The following is a 26603-nucleotide window of genomic DNA, read 5'->3' on the forward strand; positions in this document are numbered from 1 at the left end:
TTGTAAGGATTTTGGTGTGCTTGTGTTGTGTGTGTGGGTTTTGGATAGGGGATTTGTTTTGTTTGTTGTTATGATGTGTTGAGTGTATGTGGTGTCGTGTTTGTGAACTGTCGATTATGTGGTGTCAGTGAAGTGCTTGTCGGTGTTATGAAGTTTCGATCTAGTCATGTAGATCCGTTATATCACATGGATTTCTATGGACAGTTCTAATTACTGCATTCATTTGTTTTATCAGACTTTTTACTTTTGGGGGTTTATTGACCTTCTGCAGTGTGTTTCTCTCATTGATCTTAATATATCTATCTATGTCCATTAAATCAAGCAACTCTTCTCTTAGCTCATTTTCTTCCAAACTGAGGACACATCCCTTGTTTTCCGTTTCCTGCGGGAATTCTATAGAAACTTCTATAGCATCTTCCTGTGGCACATTCTCTTCAAATTTCATCCTGTCATCTGTTGTTCTGTCATATGGAAACTCAATGTCCTATCACTCCTCAACATTGACTGCATCAGAGTTTCCACAGATTCCTGTTCCTTTCCTTGCTGTAACTTCAAGTGAACATTTACACTGGTTTCCTGTGGAAGGCTCCAAAATATCTTGATATGGCACCTGACCAATTGCTTCCTGTTCCATTGGTTTCCCCTTAATCTGGATATCCACTGCTGTATCCTGTTATGGTGCTTTCTGCATTCAGTTTTCTACACTGAATCCTTCTCTTTGCAGCTGTTCCATAACCTCAATTTCTATTTCTTTAACTTCTCCATTACTAATCTCTTTTCCTACTTTTCCTCCTAGTCTTCTTATTTTTTGTATTGTAAAGTATTCCATATCCAGATTCCTTTGCCTATATTTCTCTTCAAATAACTTTGGTGCTGCTCTTTTTGTGTTGGTTAGTTTTGCTTTCTCCTTTGGCACAAAAAATTTTTTTACCATTTTTAATCTATTTAGTTGTAATTTAGAATATGTACAAAACCTGCTCATATAATCCATTGTAGGTCTTACTATGGCTTTTTTATCCAGTTATCAGTACCTTCTCATCCCTAATGGACATTGTCCCAAATATAGTGAGCAGAGCACTATAACATGATTACGAGAACTTATTTATAAGGGTAGAAAACTGTAAATTGTTAAAAGGACTAAAAAATCAGCAAAAACAAGCAGAAAAGGCGGCACATATTTCTTCCATTAATTTAAATGTAACCCTGCTTTATTATTTATTTGATTATAGAGTTCTTGCAGTACGTAGATGCTCACATATGCATATACATATATAAACATACATACATATAAACATACATATGTTTGTATATATTTTCTGTTCTCAAATGTTGAATTGCTTGTAATCCACTATGTTTAGGGCAATCCTGTTTTGGCAAATCAGTGAAATGGGTGGCACCATGGGTCCTGGGGGGGGGGGGCAAGTCCTGTTCTCCTAGTATTTTTGGCTCAATGGTTTGAAACTCAATGAAATGTTATTGAAGAGTCTGACATCAACTGCTCAGTCATCTAACTTACACAGACAGACACATATAACCACAATGTAATCCTCTTGCCGTGCAAAAAAAGGTAAACAAATAAAATAAAAAAACACACTACTCAGGAATCCATAGTTTATCTGTTCACAATGTGTTACTAGGTGATAAACTTCCCTTCTACTTAAATACTGAAATAATTCAATGTTCAGTTTGATGTAAGATGGATTAATTTTGTTTTCACGGGTTAATTACTTTATTAAAGTGGAAGGAAGTTACGTGTTGGTGTTCTGATGAAATTCCGTTTTCAGAGGAATGAAAGTGCTAAACCTGTTGTAAACAGCTAAACCATGGAGTACAGAGCAGTGTGTTTTTTATTTTATTAGTTTACACACACAAAAATATAGGATACATGGAGTCTCATGAATGTACCGAGTTCTCTGGTCCTACACAATCCAGACCCATGCCTATTCTATTTACCCATTTTTTTCTGTGTTTTTCTGTTGAGTGGTGTTTCACATTAACATCAGTGGGGTACATTAATTGTTTAAGTTTGTAGTAAATAATAAGGCTTTAGGTGGTTTGTACAGATTGATATGAAAAGTGGGTCTCATGAATGGAGCTGAACTCAAATTTCAGTCGTTTTTTTTGTAATAAGATTTCATTAATTTGCTATAGTTTAAAAAGCTAATGAAGGCTATGTTAGAATTTGTTAATTTTATAGAGTTATTATATTTCTTAGTTTAGTTGGTTTAGATAGAAGGGGGTATAGTACTGCTTTTCTTTCCAGTTGGCTAGTGTGGGTAGTTGGTGTTTTATTTTTTTTATTGTCTTATTGTTATTTTATTTTTTTGTTGTAATAATGAAATCATTTCTGAGTGTTGATTTATGTGGCCGGCATTGTTTAGTGAGGGTGTGTGTGTACTTTTGTATGCAGTATGTAAAGTTACTGTTTTAGATTGTAGTGAATAGGAAATGCAATGTTTCAATTTATGTATTTTTTTATTTTTTTTTATTTTCAGTTAATCTAAGTACAGAATTGGATTTAGGGGGCCTGTTTTATGTAATCTAGGTTATTCTGAGGAGTGTTGTTCTATCTGTTTTGTATGTGCAGTATGCAAACTAAGTTTCAGCAAATTTACAGAAATGTTAGTAAATCTAGTCATGTAGCAAGAGTGTAAATAAATTTTATATTTCTACACAGTGTATCGAATACCTGTTTTTATCTATCCTCTAATGTTAAAATGAATAACTAGATGTATCTGTGTGTCCATTTACACATACACACAAACACACGCACTCATGCATGTGTGCACACTTATACACACTTTCTTTCAGATATCAGTAAAACAAGAAACTTAGTCTAGGCCCTTATTAATATTGTTCAGACTGTTCAGATTGAAGATTCTATCTCTGCATTTACTTTAAGGGATGTCAGCAATACTCCTACTAAAGGGCTGCGTATTGCAGAGTCTTCACCAAGCGGTAACTTCCCTCTTAATCTGCTTGCTCATACATATGGTTTCCAGCCTTCATTCCCAGTAGCAGACCTGTCTGTGAGAACAAGCCTTAATGCTACAGCTTAAAAATTGGATAGAGAGAACGAGACTGTGTTTTTCAAAGCATGGCACTGGATTACTTCATGCAATATTTTTACCAAATGATGGTAATGAAGACTGAAAAGAAAGAGACACAACTACTGTAATCTATGCAAGAACTAACATAATTTCTAGTTCCGAGAACTGGAGTATTGCACAGAAATATTCTGATGGCTAGAGTTATGTAGGATCATGGGACTGGGGGAGGTGCTCTTTTTGTACACCATTAGGTAAACTTTTATAATAAATTAGAATTACAGGAGAAAAGTTGTTTTTGATTTCACAGAAAACTAAGTTTAGGTGTCATTATAAAGAACCGAGTTGCTCCTTGTTCTGAAGTGGGAGAAAAAATAAAATGCCTAAAGATTTTCTGATTGAAATTGGAAAAGATTAACTGAAAAAATACTGTACATGGACATTTACAAGCCAGAAGTAAAAAGCAAATATTTTATTTCTTAATTTTCATGAGCCCCAAATCAGGTAAGAAAGTGTGTGTGTGTGTGTGTGTGTGTGTGTGTGTGTGTGTGTGTGTTTGTGTGTGTATGTGAGAGAGAGAGAGAGAGTATACCATGTAGAGGGATACAGGAGGCTTTCCCCATTTAAAAAAAAGTCAGCTTTGTTTAGGAGAAGTGCTGCTTTATTTTTTTTATTTTATTTATTTATTTTTTTGTGATCAGACTGTTTAAATTTAGGGGAATTTTCCCTTGATTTTTTCATTGTAGAATTTTTCCCTGTCTGTCTATATGGCAGAAATTCCACAAAAAAAAAAAAAAAAAAGCAGCACTTCTCCTAAACAAAACGGAACAATATTTTTTTATTGGGGGCAAGCCTTCTACATCCCTCTGCATACTGTAGACTTAACGAACACACGCCCACACAAACACACGCACACATGTGCACATACTTTGTTCTTTGCAAATCAATCTTTTAACATGGTACTTTGTGTGCTCTCTAGCTCTGGCACCTTTGTGCTGATTGATTGATTTATCTGTCCTTTGTTGATCACCTTAGTCCCACTAGTAATGCACTTTATGAAGTGTAAGCTTCCTCTGACATGTATATTGTACACACATTATTACACTGGCATTACTGTCAACAAAGTACAACAAAGAAGATGGGGTAAGACAGACTCTTGCTATATATTCTAGGCAGTTAAAATATAAAAAGCCATATTTCTACTTAAAATATCAGCAGCTGGTACATTTAATTCAGACTGATACAACAAGCCATAAAAGATATTCCTTGCCTGTTCTTCTGTTGGAGTTCTGTACTGTTTCATTAGTCCTAGATATATTGGTATGTGGACTCGTGGGTATTTCAGCTAAACTGCATTATTTATTATAATAATTCAGGATGCAGCCGTATGCATTCCCTACTCTTACCTGGAAGAATCTTGTGTGATGGTATAGAAAGAATTATAAAAAAAGTCATACATTGCCTTGCAATATCAAATACTGCATGTGTCATCTATAAAGGAACACAACTTATTTTCTTACTGAAGTACTGCGGGATCTTTTACAAGCTTATAAGATATGTATATCTATTTAAATTGTCATTCGTAATACAATAAACCAAGGCTCCATCTTACGTAGATGTAAAAGATCCTATGATACCTATCAAAAGGAGTATTGGAAGTTCCCTAATGCCCTGGTCAAATTTTCCCTAGTAGTATAAATATCACCTTTGGTCTCCCCTGAAAATAGGCTACTAGCCTAGTGGGACCCAGTCAATAAAGGATAAATAAATACAAAAAAATAGAGGATTTAGAACAAAGTGAAACGCAAATGAAAGAACTGATTTTACATTTGTTGGTAAGAGAAGATTTTCACACAGATACAGAACAAACTATCCAGCTGTTTATACCATTCACACAACATACAGAAAACATGTCCTTTTAAAAGTAATAACTTAATAATAAATCCTAGAAATTGAGCTGTTCTATTTTTCAGACAGATTTTATGGGAGAAGTGTTTAGGTTTGCAGCATCCTTTTATCCACAGTAATATTTTTTTTACTTTCTCTTTAAAAGATGTGCCAGCAATTTAATTTAATGCAGTGATATAAAGCAGTGCAGCTACAAGAAATGAAGACCAGGTCTTTCTTCTTCTAGCTACAATACTTCTTCTCCTTTCACAGATATGTTAAGCCACCATTTCTGAGCAGTTTGTTGGGTATAACCACACTCATCAGTATATTCTTTTCTCAATTTTGTTCTTTAAAATTCTCATGAGTTTTAATCTTTTCTTAAGGTCTTCACATGCCATGCATTAACCTAAAATTACCTAAGTGTTTCCTTGACAACACCACGAATTAGTGGCAATTTGGGTACGTCTTCTGCTAGAGGGACCTGGTATCTTCCCAAGTTGTTGAGAATTTCCTCGTACACAGCTTGTTGAGCTTCAGGGGTTTTGGCCAGTAGATAAGTAGCCCATGACAATGTAAATGAAGTCTGTAAAAAAGCCACATATGTGTACATCTCAGTTTACAAATTCTCAGTAGTTGTAATTATTTTACTAACAAGATACTAATGAAAAACTTACACTATAAATGAAAGCAGTCTATATTAAACCTAAAGCAATGTTTATTAAACAGTATCATAAAGAATACTGTCACTTCTGCTGATTTTATATAGTTATTTATTTAAAAATGGTAGCCAAGAGGATGAGAGACTGATCTAAAGCTTTATGTAAGTGTGACTGAAAAAGCTGAAAATAAAAGAATTCTTGGTAAGTAAACATAAATCATATAGAGTATGTATGCAGGTATATGTAAATTGACAAACTGTTGTTAATCATTTTTATTACTGGCAGTGGAACCGCTAGTCATAAATGTATACAATTTTCTACACAATAAATAATAAGCGATCAGAAAAACAATTAGAAAAAAATAAATTCTGAACATGATAGAGTATACTTATCTGTTAACCAGGTACATCCACTGGACACAAGCGGGGTCTATATCACTTAATCTAAACCACTAACAATCGAATCCCTATTCATCGAACCTTTTTGTTAAAACAACAAACCACTTAACCAACTTTTAAACATTTTTCCTAGGGCAAAGCAATGGTTGGTCACCATCTGGAATTTGCCCTTTTCCCCACTGTAGTGCGATCTTGGAATTGGTATATTTAGTTGGGGGGATTATGGGTGGTGCAGCCCCCCACCTGGGTAGGTTTTAAATTTTGTGATTTTTTTTGACAGTTGCTAGATTAGCCTACCATTGTTTTTCTGTGGAAAAAATCTTGTTTAAAATTCTGCTCAATGGTTTGTGGTTTCGACAAAAAGAGTTCAATGAATATGGATTCAATCATTAGTGTATATAAAAAGTAATTTATTTTTTCATGCCTCACAACCTTTTGTTTCCATCTAGCTATTAAGTAAGCTGTCATGCAGCCAATGCATTGAAATATTTTTATTCTTCTACACTTATTTTTGTCTTGATTGGACTTTCATAATGATGGTTTGCCACCCAGGGCAGCGTATTTAATTAAAGTTATTTTTTTGTGGTTTTGTGCATAGCTCCTCCCCTTTCTGGTTGACCACACCCCTTCCCATTGACCCCACCCATTCAGCTGTCTCCTGCAGCCCCCCTGTGATTTGAAGTCACCAGCCGCCACTGATTAGTGGTTTTGATTAAGTGATATATAGACCCCACAAGTGTCCCTTTTTCAAGAGTGACCCAGAAGCACTGTTTGGTAAATGATTTACTTGGAATCAATCAGTTTGCTAATCAAAATTAAGAGAATCAATCCTAGGGCTACACAATACAGCACATTAATAGATCAGAGCCTCGACTATCTGATCTAAACTGCCAGAAGAATTGAACTGCTAGATATGATTACCAAGAAAAAAACAAAGCGACAATCATAAATCACATGCATTCCAATAATAAAGACAGTAATCTTTTGATTATTAGCATGAAGTACACCGAGATGGAGCGTGGATGTGGCACATCTCATGTCTCATAGAGGCAATGCATGGAGAAGGATAGTAATGCTTTCTGCATACTGCAAAGTCACTAATCTATTAACCTGAACTCTGGTGTGCTGTAATCTATCCTAGCCTATTATTTTTATCATTATACTTGTATAAAGCTACACCAGTGTGTGTCATGTATTCAATGGATGCAACACAGATTTCTATTATATATACTGCCTGTACGAATAGGTCCATGCCATTAAACTCTCAGCTAATGCTCATGTATTTCATTCACTGTTTACTTGCTACAAGGCAACAGCATAGCTAATTATAAGCAACATGTTGAATAAAGTGGTATACCTTCCTCTAGGTGCTGATTCAAGCAAGGTTTTTTGGCCAAACCTGAAAGACCAAATAGAACACTCACTTAAGATATTACGTGCCCCAAAGAATGACAATCTAAGAGTTAGTTATAATAATGGGGGGTTACAGGTGCATTTTTTTCTAGACATAAAAATGTTTAAAGAATTGCCCATTCAGTCCTTCAATCGTCACTAAAGGGGCTTCAGTGTGCTGCATGTTGAACTATCTTACATATTTTCATACTAATCTGTCTATACATATTACTGCCTACTTTGCTAAACAAAATGTACTATTTGCCTTTTTAGTAGGCATATTAAATAAATTAAACACCATAAGTTACACTAATGAGAAAACATGGATGCAGAAGCAACAGGTATGTGGTTGTTTTGCACTGATACCTGTTGCCAAGCCTATAAGCACAGAAATATTTGAATATAGTAAAGTACTTCATTTACCATTTTGTTCCATAGAATCCAGATCTCCAATTTTAATATAATAAATGCACGGCAAAAGACTTGAACTTTGAAGTTTCTCTGACCAACTTTGCACTTAATGTCTAATATAAAACTGCAAGCCTGGAGAAATGCCCATCATCTAAACTGACCTTGGTTTAAGGGACATTCAAGAGTAAATACAAATCAGTTATGCTGTTTAACTAGATCTAGATGGCCTCTCTGAAACACACGCACTATGCTCAAGGACGATCATGTTGCTGTTATGACCCACCTGTCAGCAGTGACTATTCGGTATTCTTTAACTGGGGGTCAGACAGGGCTCATAATTATTGAGTATCATTATTATGTTGTAGGACCAAAGTTGATAAATATGACTATTTCGTCTGCGGTGACCAAAACCTTATAGGTTATACACATAGGTCCTGGGTACAACACGACATCCATATTCTATATGGTTAAATAAGACCATATATTAGCCCCTCAAGTCTTAGGGTCCAATAACCTTCCTATACTTCAGCATTTGTCAAGACAGTTAAACAGTATGGCTACCTACCAGCTTAAGTGATGCTGAGAAGACAGTAGGGGCCAAGGTAAATGTCCTAAGATGGAAACTTTAAGCCATCTTAAGGCAGGTGCAGTCAGGGAAGGAGAACAGCAACTCAGAGAAACGTGCAGCTAGTTTAGAAGAGGTGATATAAGATGACAGCCTTGGTTTTGACAAATGGCATACAGACAGTGCACTTTAAAAAAAATCCACAATCAGATATCACAGAAGTCCTCAGGAAGGGTAGCTCAAATTCAAGGGCAGCTGGGACACTTGGCAAAGAACAAGATAATTTGTGTAAAGAACTACAGACAGACCATTAACAGCCCATGTAAAACCCCTGATAAACAGCAATCCTCTGAGGATGCTTGCTAATTGATGCAGCTGAAAATAGTTGAGAGTTAGCAAGCCTACGTCATTTTCTTTGGCATTTCTGCAGCCTCTCACTGCATTTTTCTTGAATTTGTCTGGATAGGATGAATTTGTACTGCTGAACTTTCTGTTTTGATTTTTACTGATCTGTATTTCTACACACCATACTTGACTTATCCTTGTTTTGACCAGACTTTTGATAAGTGGGTATAACTTGACCTATCTCTTGATATTTATGCACCACTCAACATGCATCTGTGGAACAATGCTACATAAAATATGGCACTGTCAGCGTAATATTTATTCTTCCAAATGCACCTCTGTATAACAGCTTCAGAATCAGTAAAGGAGAGTGGCTTTATCCTAGCTACTGCCTGATCATAATTCTGCGCGTTACTAATTTGCACATTGTACAGGCCATGTGGCAATCACGTGGTTCTGTTCTCTGAAAGTAGCATTATTCTGTTCACGTTGCAGGATAAGAAGTATAAAGATGAATTTACAGGTGCTCTGGGCTGATATAGAACTTACTTCTGCACCTTGTAGCACACATACAAATTAAGAAGGGTGCCAAAGTAGATGCTACATGCTCCAATCCTAAAGGTTAATCAGTGAGAAACGTTAGCTGGGAATGGATATCAGGGGATGTGACAGGCATTAAAGGAGGAATGTCTTGGGACTGTACTTCATATGTAGATATGTTGGGAGTATGTCACTGATTTGTGAAAGCAGGTGGTGGAAATCAGAGGAAACTCCAAATGCATATTAATTTCTTTGCATTCCATACTGTGAGACATACCCTAAGATGCATTAAAATTTATGCACGATTTGCAGATCGTAAGCTTACTCCTATGTTATGCATTGCAGACAGCACAATCACATTGGTTTAAATTCCATTGAGGGTATCTGTTCTAAAACAGTTGGGGCTTTGTAATTTTCTTTACCAGAACACATTTGCAGTGGTCTTGCTAATGTAGTACCTTGTGCACAGTGAGATAATTAGCTATCACAACAGAATTTACGAAACTTAAGCTACAAGTTTAGAGTACAGCCTTCACTGACAAATCAACTTGGTTTCAAATTTTACAGTAATACTCAAAAACAACACTAGAGGGCACAACATTGCTTTTAAATAAGTATGCACCTCACTTTTGCTATAGTCCTAACCCCCCAGCTTGGCATGGCCAGGAATCTACACATGCATAGATGATCACAAACACCTTAATTACAAATTAATAAGCAGTAGGTTTAATAGAATTTTGAATAAAGAACAACAGTGTGATCACTTTTCTTACTTTGGACAACTTAATGAATTCTACAAGTCAATGACAGTAATTTGCTGCCAGTGTTGCTATGCAATTTCATATTCTCAAGTGCAGGAACCTTCCCCTCAAAAGATTTACTAAAAGGATAGAATGCCACTACAGTTCCTTTTTGTTTACAAAAAATGTAATGATAATTTCGTGCCCATGCCAGTGCTGGTCTAAGCTGTTTTAAGACTTCCAGAACAGCCCTATTTTCTGTCAAAGATTTTGCATCGATCCTTCAAAAAAAACAGGAGCAAGGAACTGCACCTGGATGCATGGAACCAAACAGACCAAAACAAAAAAATACATCCAGCAAACCAATATGCAAGAGCAAATATACTTAAAAAGACAAAGTCTGCAAACAGAGATTGGTTTCACTTTACGTTTGTTTAGTCATTGTAAAAGAAACGCAAAAAGCAGACAATAAATATATAAATGAATACATGATATGACACAACTACACTAATGAAAAATGCATCAATAAAACATTAAAAAGCATCATTTAAACCCAGATGCATTAAAGCTCTCACATTAACCATTCATTTTGTTCTGCTTAATTCCCATTTTTTTGCCACCCAAGATCTTTGTGCACTCAGAAGTAAATGCTGTAGTTGGGTGAATCAGTGTATGTTTGTATAAAGCATTGACTGTTTAGGACATTGAATATTACTTCAGTGTTCACCTATCCATAACTTAAAAGATTTAAAATTATGGTCGGTCAGCCCTAAGTAAAAAGCACTCACTGGACATGTAATAAACTGTTTAATATTAAACACTTTCATAGTATTACATGTGGGGAAAAAATGAAGGTCTGCACATATAATAGCCCCATGGAAAACATCCTTAGTTGAAGAAACACGTTCTGACACCTTAAAGTTTTTGTGCCCCCCCTCAATAATTCACCCGAAGTCCATGCTCTCCTGAAAAAAATTCCAAATAGCACCTAGAAATTTCAATAAAATAAACAACAATTTTGTACAGCAGATTTAATTTTCAAAAAAAAGTTCATCCTATATTAAGTCAGACTTTCTTTTAAGATTTTAAGCCTGGTATCTATCTCTATACTCCATTAGATCTCCTGATAGAGTCTAGTGTTATAACCCAACCCAGAGGGGTGACTGGAAATGCTGGAAGTAATTTGGGCGGTATCTTGTGCTGCTGCATTAGACATTTGACATCTCCATTTGACAACAGTGATTGAGCGAGGTGGTGGAAAGCTTACCAACACTAATGAGTTAAGCATTGTTTTTAAAAGAAAAAAGCAGCCATTATACTCTCTTTAGAATAAGATAGAAATGACAAATCAAAGCATCAATGAAAAACAAAGTACTGAAAATTTTCCTGAAAACTAAGCAGTAGCTCTAAATATTCTGCTTTTAAGTAAATGTCCAGAACAGCCTGAAATGTTTGAAGGGTGAGAAGTAGAAAGAAGGGAAACATTTTAGAGCGTGCATTTCATTTCTAATATGCCTTCACAGCAGAATAAAATCTTGAGTATCATTCAGTATAAATCTGTTGATTTGCTTCCTGTATAATATTGGCAAATGCTGACAGACTTAGAACAGTATTAGAAAACTATAAGGTTTATAGTGAATAAGGAAAATGTGCATGAATCTGAGAATGCTGAAAATGTTGAAGCGAACAATGTTGGTGACCCATCCACGCTTGCTGATGAGGCTAATGGGATGGTAATCATTGAAGGTATAAACCACCAGGTGGTTAAGAAAAAAGGCTATTGTATTTACAACTACACTGATTTGGTAATAGGTGAAATGCACTTTGAATTATTTTGTAAAGGTGTAAATTTTGTACCGATGTTTAAATTAGATATAGCTCAGGTTTTAACTGACTTCAAACTTTTTACTAGACAATTACATTTAAAGATGTTTTTTTGCATCAGATGGGAGGGCTTTAGATAGAAGAAATATGAGTACTATTGATGTTACAAATGTGTTGAAAAGGAAAAATACATTTATGCCTCCTTTTAGTCCGGATATATTATGTTTTGAGAAATTAGTGGAAACGCAGTTGCGGAGAAATTTAAACAATTTTTGTTTGGTTAAAGATAACCTCTCAAAACTGGAGAGAGAACTGTTAGATTCCCTCAAAATATCTGGTGAATATAGATTCATGAAGCCAGACAAAGGGGGAGGGATGGTAGTAATGTCTAAAATTGATTATATTTCTGAAATTTCTGCCATTCTAAACAGCGATGATACTTATGTTAGTGTTTCTAGAAGCGAGATTAATAGAGCATATCTTAAAATTTATGTATTTTTACAAGATGCCTTGTTTCAGGGTACTATTAATGAGGTGGAATATGACTATTTGAATGTGAAGTATCCAAGGGTGCCTAGTTTGTTTGGTATCCCAAAGGTTCACAAAGGAACTGATAGACTACAATTTAGGCCTATAGTGTCGGCCAGGGGATCAAAAACAGAAGCCCTAGCAGCGTTCATTGATGTTTTAGTAAAACCTGTTATTAGTGCTGCTGTGCATATTATTAGGGACTCGTGGCACTGCCTTGATAGGCTCAAGGAATTGGAGATAGGGAATTGTAGTTTTGGTTTCCTGACGATTGATGTTGTGAATCTATTTTCAGTCATTCCACACCAGTCAGGATTAGAAATGTTCGATGAAGCTATAATTGAGAGTGGTTTGATTGAAGGGGTAAATGCTAATTTGTTACTTGGATTGATGGAGTTGGTTCTGAAGAACAATTTAATTTCTTTTGAAGGTGAGTTATTTCAACAGGTGTCAGGTGTTGCAATGGGAGCAAGATGTGCCCCGGTTTTCGCAAATGCAGTTTTGCTCTCATGGGAAAGAGCACACATCTTTTCTTCCAAAACGTATTTTGACAATATATTAATGTACAACAGATTTTTGGATGACATATTGATTTTATGGAAGGGGGATGAACAATCAGCTGTTGAATTTGTGGAATTTTTGGGTGAAACAACTAATTTCTTGAAGTTCACCTTCTCTTGGAATGAAGACAAGATTAATTTCTTGGATTTGACAATTAGTAAAATAGTGGGGGGTTTTGAAAGTAACATCTATAGAAAGGAGAATTATTCTAATTCAATGTTGCACTTCAGTAGTTGTCACCCCTTCCACCAGCGTAAAGGAGTAATTAAAGGGCAAATGGTGAGAACATCTAGGTTGGTTAGTGATGACGCCATTTTTAGAGTAGAGATATTCAAACTGATTGGAATGTTCCTAGATCGTGGATACCCATTGAAATTACTCCTAAGTGTTAGAAGAGATGTATTCAGGGAAAGGGGTGGCAAATATGCCCCAATTTTACATTCGGGGGCAACATCAATGAAAGGATACAAAATTAATGGATCAGAGAAATGTGGGGAGGCACGACTGGTATTAAAATATAATCATAGGACGCCTGAATTGATGGAAATTGTAAAGGGCATATGGAATTTTTCTTTGAGTGAAGAAGTTAAAAAGATATTAGGTATGGAGCCGGTGATTGTATATAGTAGGGGAGAAAATCTAAAAGGTATTTTTGAAAAGAAGACTAAGAATAGTTTTAAATCTATTATGAAAAAGTGTGTTTTTTGTAGATGATGCAGATTCATCAATGAGAGCACATATGTTTGTGTGAGTGGTTACAAATACACAATTCCCTGTCCTGGCCAATGTAACTGTTGTACAAAAAATTTGGTTTATTTGGCGACTTGTACCTCCTGTGATGCATATTATGTGGGTAAGACCATAAGGAGGTTACAGAACAGGGTTTCAGAACACATCAGATCCATAAATAAGAGAGACATGCACAATGCACTTTATTTGCACAGTGTTAAATGTACAGAATTTAAGAAATTTGTATTTTTTGTCATTGGGCGTGTATTAGATTGTGATGAAGGGGATGATATACTTAATACGTGGGGGCATTGGAGGCGGAATGGCAGATTATATTAGATGCTTGTAGGCCTCCTGGTTTAAATGACCACATTTCACTTAAACCAATGTTGAAGCTTAGGTCCCAGCAAATTTGAAATGTGGATTTTATGTGATGTACTTTGAAAGATTCATTACTATTTTTCAATGGTTTTATGAGGGGTCTTGATTAAACAGTATCAAAATACACAATTGTTGACGAACTGGTATGGTTTTGAATTCAAAATACATTTTAATATGTATTTTATGACAATATAATTGTACAGTTAAATTATTTATGCAACAATTTTTACATGCATTACAGTTTTTTTTTTTAAATAGAAGATAGTTTAAATTGTTTAGATAAATATATTTATGTATGGACATATATTTTTAAAAACCAATTAAGTATGTAGATAGTTTTGGTAGGTGGCATTAGTTTTAACCAATGAGAGTAGATTTTATGTGTTATAAACTAAATGGATTTGTAAGAAAACGACTCTGATGAAGCCAGATTACTGGTGAAAGCGCTTAGTCGTGGAACTTAACATTGCATCAATAAATTAAGGCAACACTAACAAACTGAGTTTTTCAGTAAGCTAGTATGCTCTCCAGTAGGTAACACAGGGAGTTTACATTTAGTTTGAATAGCTTATTGATAATGCCAGAATGTAGAATAGTATCAGTGGTTAGGGGAAAATAAAGGAATAAAATCTGAGGTGAATTTATCACTTAATATGTTGGCTATCATTTCATGAGTATCTGTTGTTGCTATGCAATAGGTCTATGCAATGCTGGACGTTAGTTCTAAGTTTTCTGACATAGATTAAGAAGGCATTGTGGTTGTCCTTAGCACAGATGGTTATTTTCAATTTACACTTGCTTCTTGAGAATTTGATTTTGGCTATGTCCAGGTAGGCAGTGTGCACCAATCTGCCTGCATCTAATATATCAATAATCTGTTCAAAGCAGCCTACTAAGTTTAAGAGGGCAAGATTTGCCTTTAACAAAGCCAAACTGTCTTGAGTCCAAGGCTTGTAGACTGCTATGCCTGTATTCATTATTTTCACAATGATACGTTCCTTTGCTTTAGAGATAAAGGTGAGGCTTATAGGTCTACAATTCCCAGCATCAGCAGATGGTCCCCCCATGTGTAGTGGGATAGCTACAGTGATTCTCCACACCTCTGATACAAATCCAGTGGAACATTTGAGATGAAATACACTAAGTAGTGGATTTCAAGACCTTGTCTGGTACTTATAAGAAGCAGACTGACATTATCAGGACCTGTCGAGCTACTGTTTTTTTGCCTTGGAGGAAGCACTCTGGACTTGCTCAGAAGTGGTCAGAGAGTGGTGTGGTCATGCTAATATTTTGGAGGTTAGGGGGAAGTAACGGAATAATGTCTGAGGTGAATTTGTCACATAATATGTTGGCTACATTTTCATGAGTATGTGTTGTTGTTATGTAATAGGTCCATGCAATGCTGGACATTAGTTCTAAGGTTTCTGACATAGATGAAGAAGGCATTGTGGTTGTCAGCACAGATAGTCATTTTCAATTTACACTTGCTTCTTGAGGATTTGATTTTGCTTCTGAGTTCTTTATTGATGTTTCTGACTTTTCCTCCAGATGATCTAGTATTAAGTTTGCTTGCATGAGATAGGAGTGTTTTCCTCTTATTGCACAGTTTGTTTTTACCAGAGTTCTGTCATTGTGGTTTATTCCTGAACTTGGCATTACATTTGTGTCAAATGGGGGCTAATACCTCAATGCATGCTTGAAGGTGGGCATAGAATTTATCCACAGATATGACAGCATGACAAATTATCTCTTTGAGGGAGGAGGGTGCAGAAACGTCATCAGGTTATCAGTTAACTGGAGTAGGTTTGCCTTAGAGTAGTCTACAAAGACAGAAAGGTTTTGTGCTAAATCCCTCATAATGAATGTTACTGAATGGTGGTCAGATTTGACCAGTGATGTGATAACTGTATATGTTGTACACAGGGAGGCAATATTGGTGAGAAACAGACTATATGTACATAATTTTAGTTGCAAACATTATATTATCACAAACCATATTGACAATTTTAGTTGCAAACATTATACATCACTTATAATCTATCCAGTCTTTTTCAGTCAAATATTACATAGCTCATTCAAATCCTGCCCTCTTTTAAACCTCATTCCGCCTCTGTATGTATTGTTCCCACAATTTCCATTTTTTTTCTATGTAATTTGCTCCTACCCTTTTTTAAAGGTACCAGTTCCAGTTATTCGATCCTTGGCTGGGGTGCCTTCTGTGCGTAGTCTGCATGTCCTCCCTGTGGTCATGTGGGTTTCCTCTGGGTGCTCTGGTTTCCTCTCACATCCCAAAGACATGCTGTAGGTGGCTTGGACACTCTAAATTGGCCCTAGGTGTGAGTGCGTGCATGTGTGTGCCTTCTGTGGAAGGTTGGGCGCCGGGCTGGCAACTTGACACCGTAAAAACTCCACTGTCAATCATGAGCGGACAGGTGATCCGCTGTGGCGACCCCTAACCAGGAAAAGCTGAAAGAAGAACAATAATTTACCATTTGTTTATTGGAAAAGTTCAACTGGGACAGAGCCTATTTTCAGTGGAGGCCCTGGAAGAAATGCTCCAGATGCATGTCTTTGGAATGTGGGAAGAAACCAGAGCACCCAGAGGAAACCCACGCAGATGCAGGAAGGACATGCAGACTCTGCACAGAAGGCACCCCAGTTGAGAATTGAACCTGAAAACCTCTTGCTGTGAAGCAACAATGCTAAACACTGCAGCACTGTGCCGTCCACTGCAATTTCCATTTTATAGTAATTGCTTTTCGGTAGCCACCATAATTAGACTCAGAAAATAGCTCTGACAGAGTAATCTGCAGGGAATCTTTAAAGTCTGCCAACTCATTACCCTCCCAGAAAATATGGTCCCAATTATCTCTTTCTTCTCCATCACACCTTCAACATTTGTTGTCTACCTGAGAAAAAAAATATTTTGAGTCTACATAGGGTATAAAAATATCTATATAAACACTTCCAAACAAAGATCCTAAATCTTGTAGACTTTGTTGGACATTTGGGAAACATACATATATCCCCTATTGTTTCTTTGTGAATGCTTATCCAATGTCCCTTGCCAATCCTTTCTAACATCCTCTTATTGATTTTTATAGTTATCATGCAGTATTTTTTTATGCTCTACTAATTATTTATTTTTTAAAAGCAGCTTCTGTTTTAGATTGTACTAAAAACTCCACCAGTGCTGGTATTTTGCATAGCATCCCCCTATTTCTTTCTCTTTACCTATACTCTGATCTCAATCCTTGATAGGGAAGGCAATCTCAGGCCTGCATTCCAAATAAATTCGTGGCCTCTTCTCATTCTATTACCTTTCCCATGCTAATTATTTCCTCCCAATACCTTGGTTCTTTTGCCAGTTTTCTCAAATAAATTCCTATTGTCTGCGTCCCTAATTGTAGTCATCCCTATCAGTAGAATCTGCTTTCTCTATCCTCTTGTTAGCGTAGTTCTTAGAATACCTTCTGCTACTTTGATTATAATATTCTGTATGGTTATTGTTATTCTTAAGGATCTCCATCCAAAATCCCAGTATCTCCTTATTTCTTGACCTTTCCCCCTGTATCATCATCATCATCATCATTCCTTTCTACTTTGAATTTTCTGCTTTTAGTTTTCTGCTTTTGATATGTGTGGGAGCCTTAACTGTGTAGCTCTGAAATACCCCTTCAAATTGGGTAATCCCAAACTGCCTTGTTCTATTGGAAGAATTAGGTTATCCCACTTGGCTCTTGCAGTCTTCTTCTCTCAGACAAAATCCTTCAGCTCTTTATTAATTGCTATCCACAACTTCTCCTCTGGTTGAAAAAATATGACTGACCAGTGTATAAAACTAAAGGGACTAAAACATTTTAACTGCTTGTATCTTGCTATTACTTTTTTAGTCTCTTCCCATATATCCTTAGCTGCCATACCACAATCCTTTTTAATCCATACTCTTAACTACTACAAATCCAATATTTTGACCTAGTAGTTGGAACTTGAACTGAACTAGTTGGTTTCAACATCTGGCATTAATGAAGACCAGGAATCTTTGTATATACATATTAGTGATGGTGTAGGTTTCCTAGACAATGAAGGGGTAGATAGGGAGGGATATCAGTTTGTTTAGATAGGCATTGTTGGTGGAGGAGACATGGAGGGGTGGTATGGTAGCTTGTCATGTTGTGGTAAGGGGTTTTAATTAACATGAGAAGGATGTGAGGGAGTTCAAGGTTGTTGTCTTACCCTAAAAGTCTGGAGGGAACTGGATTTATAGGAATACAGACACACCCCCTCTAATTACACTGGCATTTGGTGTGAAGGTGTTCTAGGCTTTAAAGCCTCGTACTGTGGGTGTGCTATCAGTATTCTGGAGTCATGTTTCAGTGAGCATTCTGAAGCCATGTTTCAGTGACTACTCAGAAATGATATTTTCATGAGTTAGGAATATCTATAAAGTGCGCAACATATTGTTTAGGCTTCCAGTATTGAACAGTGCTAAAGTTTTGTAGCCATGATTTCTTTTTGGCTGTGTAGGTAGACTTAGGAAAATGACCTTGGTTAAAAAACACACAACAGGGAAGAGAAAGTCTTCAAATTCACATGGTCACATCTTTCCAAATGTGTCTCCTGTAGCATTGTTATTTGCACTCTACAGTTCTTAATATAATAGGATAATAGGAAGTGACTAGTCTAATGACCTTAGGGCCCTTACAAGCCTAGCTAAGTTCTACCCTTATATCCACCATCAGCACCTATTTCCCCTGTCCAACAGGGACACAGGTGGAACCTCCAGGGTGAACTTACAGTTACCCATCCAATCGTCCAGATTGGATTTGAATGTTTGACATGAAGTGGGAGTCTGTTCCACAGGTGTGGTAACCTCTGGGATACAAATCTGTTCCTTCAGCAAGTTCTATTAATGTCACATACCAGGTTTAAGTCTTTAGAGTGAGTAATCTGTGTACCATTTGTCTTGATGATATGCAACATTTCCAAAAAAGCAGGGTCAGAGATTGCCTTATATGCAAGGCACAGATCATCTCTGAGTAGTCTGTATGAAACAGAATAAAGTGACAGTGATCTCTCCAATTGCTGCAGGAGCTTGGAAAGGTACATACTAAAAGGGGCGATGTACTCAATTATTGGCCTGATAAGGAAAGAGTACAGAGAGGTTATAACTTCTTTTTTTCTGGAAGCAATGCCCTTACGTATGAGCTGAGCAATATAGAATGCCCTTCTCACCACTGTGGAGACATGCCAATTAAAGGTAAGGCTGCTGTCAACCTGTGTACCCAGGTGTCTCACCAATGAGTGTGTACGTATGGTGTTGCTATCGATGTGGTAGTTAGCAGGAACATTGCTCTTTAAGGCCATGACTTCTTCATGTAACACCCCCTTGTAGGATGTTGACATCATTTGGGATACTATGACCACTCCCAGTTTGTAGTTATCAGAAAATTTTGTCAGCCACAGACCTTTAGTTTTTGCTTGTACTTTGGAGAAATAGATTCTAAACAGTAGAGGTCCCAGGATTGATCTCTGTGGAACACCACTGGTTACAGGTCTGCTGTTGGAGGTGGATTCCCCTATTCTGACTATATGTGTTCTATCAGTGAGCCAGTTAGCGACTTTGCCATGATAGGAGGTACTGCCAGCCATACCAGGGAGGAGTAGGGTAGTAGATGTAGGACTCGTGCCACCACAGCTAGCTGGAACGTTATAAATAATTATATGTCATTTGTATATAAAGCTGATTGGTACAGATGCTTGTGCTGAAAATATATTTGTGAGCTTTGCCTGTGTTAATTGTGTTAAAATGTATCAACACTGCACCCTGAAATGAAAAGAAATGTACATGTATTATGGTATCTGAATTAAATTTATATGTTTTAATAGAGGAGACTGGCACAACAATGGTTAACCAGCTAACTTATTTTAAGAAGAATAACGAAAATGTAAATGAGCTGTTAAATCATTGAATGGTACCCCCACAGTGCTGAGTAGGCCCGGAGACTGTAGGTTTGGGAGCATTATCTGTTAGCTTTTGTAAAGAAGGGGGAAGTGCTGTAAATGTTTCTGGCTCCAGGCATTGCCATAAAAGCTCTAAATGTGTATTGTAGCAGTCTGCTAAAGTCCTGTCTCAAACTTCAAAAGGAGATATTGTGGGAACCTACAGTCAAGAGACCAGATGATGTCATTCTGCAAGTCATCTTGGATATTATACTGGACAGAGAGTACTCTCAGAATAGAGTATTCTGTTTGGGGCCTGACTAAAAAGACTACTCACATATTTCATCTTGCCTTGCCCAAGTAAGTAACTTAACTAGGGAATAGTAAAATTCTCTTAGATTGAGTCAAGAATATAGTGAAGATTAGTTTAGATATTGTTTTTCTTTATTTGTCTGAGTCTGTCCTTCAATGTTCTTTTCAATATTCTCTGCAATTTGAACACTGTGGTTGACTGTGAATATATATTCAGTATTTTCATGTACTTCTATTATTCATTATTAAATATATTTAAAACTTTTATTGTGTCTGGTTCTTGTAGAGAGTATCTAACCTTTGACAGTACTTATATTTATTTGGTGACACTGTGTGGGGCACTCCAGAAGGCCTAGCCATCTTGTTGAACTATTACCGTTTTAATATTAATAATGTGCAGTATAATTGGACACTGTTTGTTAAGGGCCTTAGAATAGCTGATTGTAGAGTGTCTGGTGGCAGTGAATCTACCTTATAATATGGGCAGAAGGGGCCATAGCTATTTAACCTGTGCCAGCCTTTCCCAGGTGTGTGTGTGTGTGTGTGTGTGTTTGTATGTGAAAATTAAATCTTAAAGACTGTGTGTGTCAGCTACTTTGGGCAGGGACATGAAGCACTGGGTTTACAGAGAGGGTGCTGGAGGACTTAGCTTGGACACTCAGCTGAGGACCTAACTCTATAGCTGTACCAGTGGGGAGTCTTACTGGGGACTTGGAGGGAGACAGATATAGAGACATCCAGACCCCGGGCTGAGTTTGTTCCTTGTGTGCTCTTAAGGGAAATTGCACTTGATGCATAGAGGTCTGTATCTGGAAATAGTGCATGTATCCATTTGTATTCCAAGTGCACGTCCCTCTCCAATGTCAGTGGTGAGATTCAGGATCCTTGATTACTGGCCCAGCATAGGGATGACACATATTGATGCCCATCATGTATTAGTAGAAGTGGTGGGCATCATATTAATTGGTTGGCAGTGGAGGGATCATCACATGCTCACATATTGTTGATTGGTGGTGTGAATATTGAATTCCTGTAGCCTGTAGGCAGCAGTCACTAAAGAACGTGTTTGTACTCTCAAGCAGCCACAAAGTAGACTTTCAGAATGTCATATCACAATAGTTTTATTTATTTACTTTTTATTAGCTTAGATAGTTGAAGAGCAGGCAAGGATATCAACAGAAGATTAATGCAAGTTGGCAAGGAGCCAGTTGGCTGAGATATGACAAGCCAAAGGACTGGGACATGCCAACCTGACTAAAGGGGAAATGATTGAAGCCTTAATCACAGCTACAGCACAGACCAGCAACCAGGAGGATAACCAGTCTGTTGATGGGGATTTGCAGCTCTCAGAAACAGGGCAGTTCAACTTTTCCTCAGAGGACTTAAAAATCCATCTGGAGTTAAAGAGACTTGAACTGGAGGCCAAACAGTTGGAATTAGAATCAGCAGAGTGAATGCAGCATTTGGTGGCTGAAGAAAAGGAGAAACTAAGATGTCTGGAAGCTGAAGAAAATCAGAGACAAAATGAAAAGGAAATGCCGACTCTTCACCAGGGTCATGAGGTAATGGGGAAGGGAGTAACCATACCCCAGAAGCAATAAAGGTCAGTAAATTTCTTCCTCAGTACCAAGAAGGTGATAATTTTTATAGTTTTTTGATAGTTTTATTTATATGTTTGAAAGACTATGCAAACAGTATAATGTTGACCAAAGGCTCTGGGTACAGTTCCTCACCCCCTTACTCCATGGTAAAGCTGTAACCATTGTTTCTAAACTGTCTGATACCGATTGTGTAGATTATGATCAAGTTAAGCTCTATTTATTACAATGTTTTAAGTTAACACTTGAAGCTTACAGAAAAAGGTTTCGTGAGCATAGATACAAGGCAGGTGAAAGCGTATGTGATTATATTGCTGAACTAAGCACTTATTTTCATAGGTGGGTGAGTGGGTGTCAGGCCACCACTTTTGAAAAGCTGGCAGACCTTTTCATGAGGGAACAAGCCCTTAGCACATTGCCTGATGACATTAGAATCTGGTTGGCAGACAGGGAATGCAACTCTGCAGAGGAGGTGGGGAAAAAGAGAACTATGCCTAGCAAGCAGGGCATCACTGCACAGGAAAGGGATCCCCAGTGCTGTACATGGATATAAGGGAACCCATGGTGGGCAGCCTAAACCACCCCAACAGAATCAGCCATTAACAGGGGAAGCCACTATTTCAGGTACACGGCCAGAATCAAGGGTTAAATGTTTTAAATGTAACCAGTGGGCCATGTAGCATATAGATGTCCACAGAGGCAAGGTGGGGAACAAAAGGTGGGAGAGCCAGCGAGTAGGAATAACAGAATGACAGTGGTAAGTTGTCTGGAGACAACAAGGGTACTAAACTACCAGCAGAGTTTATATCCGATCTTGGTAGATGGAAAACAGGCCACTGCCAACACAGACACAGCCTCTGATTTAACCATAGTGAAGCCTGCAGTGGTTAAAGAGGAGCAGTACTTGCCTGGGCAGTCCACTCCAATCAGAACTTTAGGAGGGATCCATTCCAAATGCCTTTGGCCAAGGTTCACCTTAACTGGGAGGGTGGAAAAGGAAGCAAGCAAATAGGTGTGTTTGAGGATATCCCTGCAGATGTCCTAATACGGAATGAATTTGATAATACAGTACCTTGTATGCATTCAGTAACATGCAGTCAGGTTGGAAGACAAATACATGGGTCTGGTAGCCTGCGGGGGACCCAGACAGACCATACACCTGAAGTCAGGACTGGTCATATGGCTACTTTAGTGAGGGAACTACCCTGTAGCAGTGAGAATGAAGGTGAGCCACAGCTTCTGGCGAATACTGATGTTCCCTTGGACAGAGTGACTGCAAGGGCAGAGGTGGGTAATAGTACCCAATTTGAGAGTGAGGCACCGCTATCAGAAGATACAAGACTTCCTGTGGAAGGGGAGCTTGGAAGGGTTACAAAGAGAGAGTTGAGACAGACTCAGCTCTCAGACCCTACATTACAAGGCTTGAGGGAGGTAGCTAGGGAGGCACTTGATTCTCAAGGAAAAGGTAATTCTGTATACTGGAACAAATGGTTACTGTATAGAGAGTAGACCCCTGAGGGAGGGCTAGAAGGTGAGGTAATACAGCAGTTGGTAGTGCCCAGAGCCAACACTTCTAGCCATAGCCCATGACATTCCCTTTGCAGGTTGTATGGGCATAAAGCATACCAAGAGACATATTATGCAGAACTTTTATTGGCCTGGGATCACTAGGGATGTAACAGGGTACTGCAAGACCTGTGAACAGTGCCAAAAGGTAGGCAAGGCAGGAGACAAGGACAAAGCTCCTTTGATGCCTTTGCTTATGATAGAGGAGCCATTTCAGAGGGTAGCTATAGATATTGTGGGGCCTCTGAGCACCAACTTCTACAGGGAAAAAGTACATCCTGGTGGTAGTCGATTATGGTACTAGATAGCCTGAGGCAGTGGCTCTGTTCTCCATTGAGGCAGAGAAGGTGGCAAATGCTTTGCTAGAGATTTTCAGCAGGGAAGGTTTCCCAAGAGAAATACTGACTGTCAGAGGTGCCAGTTTCATGTCAGACCTGCTGGCTTGTCTGTGGGAGTGCTGTGGGGTGAAGCACCTAAAGACCACCCCCTACCACCCCCAGACTAATGGTCTTCTGGAAAGATTAAACTCTACACTAAAAAATATGCCAAGGGCATTTGCAGACCAGTTTAAGAGAGAGTGGGAGAAATATCTGCCCCATCTATTGTTTGCTTATAGAGAGGTACCCCATGAATCCACTTGTTTTTCACCCTTTGAGTTGCTGTATGGGCATAGGATGAGGGGACCTCTAGATTTGATTTGTGATGAGTGGGAGGGTGGGTGTGAATCCCACAAGGAGTCTGTTGTAGCATATGTCCTAAACCTCAGTACAAGGCCTAGGGAGCTCATGGGCTTGGCCCGGGAAAACCTGGCAGGAGCCCAACAGTAAAAAAAAGTCTGGAATGACAGGAATGCTCGAGAAAGAGAGTATGCTGTGGGACAGCAGGTGATGGTTCTCATTCCTCTCAGACACAATTAACTGCAGGCAGCTTGGGGGGGACCCTTTAAGGTGGTAAGGAAGGTCAGCGATGATAACTACATGGTAGAACTGCTAGGCAGGCATCAGGGGCACAGACTATACCATGTGAACATGATGAAACCTTACCATGACAGGGCGGCCCTTGTGCTGCATATTTTCAGTAGGAAGCAGGAGGAGTCTGAGAGGAATCTATGGCTACAGGGAGCCAGCCAGCAAAATCCCAAGTTACTATGGTGGAGCTTAGGATTGCGGGCATATGACAGGACAATATAACACCGCATTGGGGTCAGCAATGCAAAGGCAGATGGAATCTCAAGACAGGGAAGGGGGTAACATATTCCCAGATAGGCTTATTTCTCTCAAGCCACGTTTCTCAAGGGTCACTTGAAAAACTAGTTTGAGTCTTTAAAGGGCGGGAGATATGTGATGATAGGAGGTACTGACAGCCATGCCAGGGCGATGGTAGTGGATGTAGGACTTGTGCCAGCACAGATAACTAGAATTGTATAAATTATATGTCATTTGTATATCAAGCTGATTGATACAGATGTTTGTGCTGAAAATGTACTTGTGAGCTTTGCCTGTGTTAATTGTGTTAAAATGTATCAACAGTGGACCCTGATGAAATGAAGAGAAATGCACATGTATTACGGTATCTGAATTAAATGTATATGTTTTAATAGAGGACACTTGCACAGCAATGGTTAACTAGCTGACTTATTTTAAGAAGAATAAGGGAAATGTAAATGAGCTGTTAAATCATTAAACAGCATCAACAGTAGCCCCAGAGCTAGTAGGTCTGGGAGCAGCCATTATCTGTTAGCTTTTGTAAAGAACAGCAGGAAGTGCTGTAAATGTTTCTGGCTTCAGGGATTGCCATAAAAGCTCTAAATGTTTATTATATCAGTCTGCTAAGTCCCGTCTCAAACTTCAAAAGGAGATATTATGGGAACATAGAGTCAGGTGATCAGATGAGGTCATTCTGCAAGTCATCTTGGATATTATATTTTACAGAGAGTAATCTCAGAATAGAGATTAATGACTAGAAACACTGCTCATGTATTTCATCTTGCCTTGCCCAAGTAAGTAACCTATCTAGGGAACAGTAAAATTCGCTTTGATTCAGTCAAGAATATAGTGAAGCTTAATTTAGATATTGTTTTTCTTTATTTGCCTGAGTCTGTCTTTCAGTGTTTTTTTTCAATATTCCAGTGATTTGAACTCTGTGGTTTACAGTGAATATGTATTCAGTATTTTCATGTACTTTTATTATTTATTTACTATTAAATATATTTAAAACTTTTATTGTGTCTGGTTCTTGTAGAGAGTATCCAACCTTTGAAAGTATTTATATTTTTTGGTGACACTGTGTGGGCCACTCCAGAAGGCCTAGTCATCTTGGTGAACTATTACTATTTGTATTAATATTAAATAGGGAGACAGCTAGCTAATATGATGGACAGAAGGAAGGTTGGTATATTGTGTGTGCAAGAGACCAGACGGAAGGGGAGTAAGGCTACGTGTATCGGCGGTGGGTTCAAATTGTTTTATCATGGTGTGGATGGGAGGAGAAATGGCGTAGGAGTTATTCTGAAGGAACAGTATTCGAAAAGTGTTTTGGAGGTGAAAAAAGTGTCGGATAGAGTGATGTTTATGAAGATGGAAATTGATGGTGTAATGATGAATGTTGTTAGTGCATATGCTCCACAAGTTGGGTGTGCAATGGATGAGAAAGAAAAATTTTGGAGTGAATTGGATGAAGTGGTGATGACTGTACCCAAGGGTGAGAGAGTGGTGATTGGAGCAGATTTCAATGGGCATGTTGGTGAAGGGAACAGAGGGGATGAGGAAGTGATGGGTAGGTATGGTGTTAAACAAAGGAATACAGAAAGTCAGATGGTAGTGGATTTTACGAAAAGGATGGACATGGCTGTGTTGAATACGTATTTTAACAAGTGGGAGGAGCATAGGGTGACATACAAGAGTGGAGGAAGATGCACACAGGTGGATTATATCTTATGTAGGAGGGCCAGTTTGAAGGAGATTGGAGACTGTAAGGAGAAGACCAGAGAAAGTGTAGTTAGGCAGCATAGGATGGTGGTTTGTAGGATGACGTTGGTAATCAAGAAGTGGAGGAGGAGTGTGAGGGCAGCACCATGGATCAAATGGTGGAAATTGAAAAAGGGTAATTGTGAGGTGGAGTTCAGGGATGAGCTAAGGCAGGCACTGGGTGGCAGTGAAGAGTTACCAAATAGCT

The 26603-nt window shown here is 38.1% G+C and overlaps 1 protein-coding gene across 1 annotated transcript in view; it reads right to left on the bottom strand.

Annotated features, from left to right (window-relative positions):
- Nucleotides 1-26603, bottom strand: part of LOC122807189 (cytochrome P450 27C1-like) — a 413262-nt gene that overhangs the window by 140348 nt on the left and 246311 nt on the right. The window contains exon 5 of the mRNA XM_044078238.1: nt 5354-5520. Within this exon, the coding sequence (XP_043934173.1) occupies nt 5354-5520 (167 nt within the window). The remainder of the gene's footprint in view (nt 1-5353; nt 5521-26603) is intronic.

This window comes from Protopterus annectens, chromosome 7.part0 (assembly GCF_019279795.1).
Source record: "Protopterus annectens isolate FY-2018-M chromosome 7.part0, PAN1.0, whole genome shotgun sequence".
Taxonomy (NCBI): Eukaryota; Metazoa; Chordata; order Ceratodontiformes; family Protopteridae; genus Protopterus; species Protopterus annectens.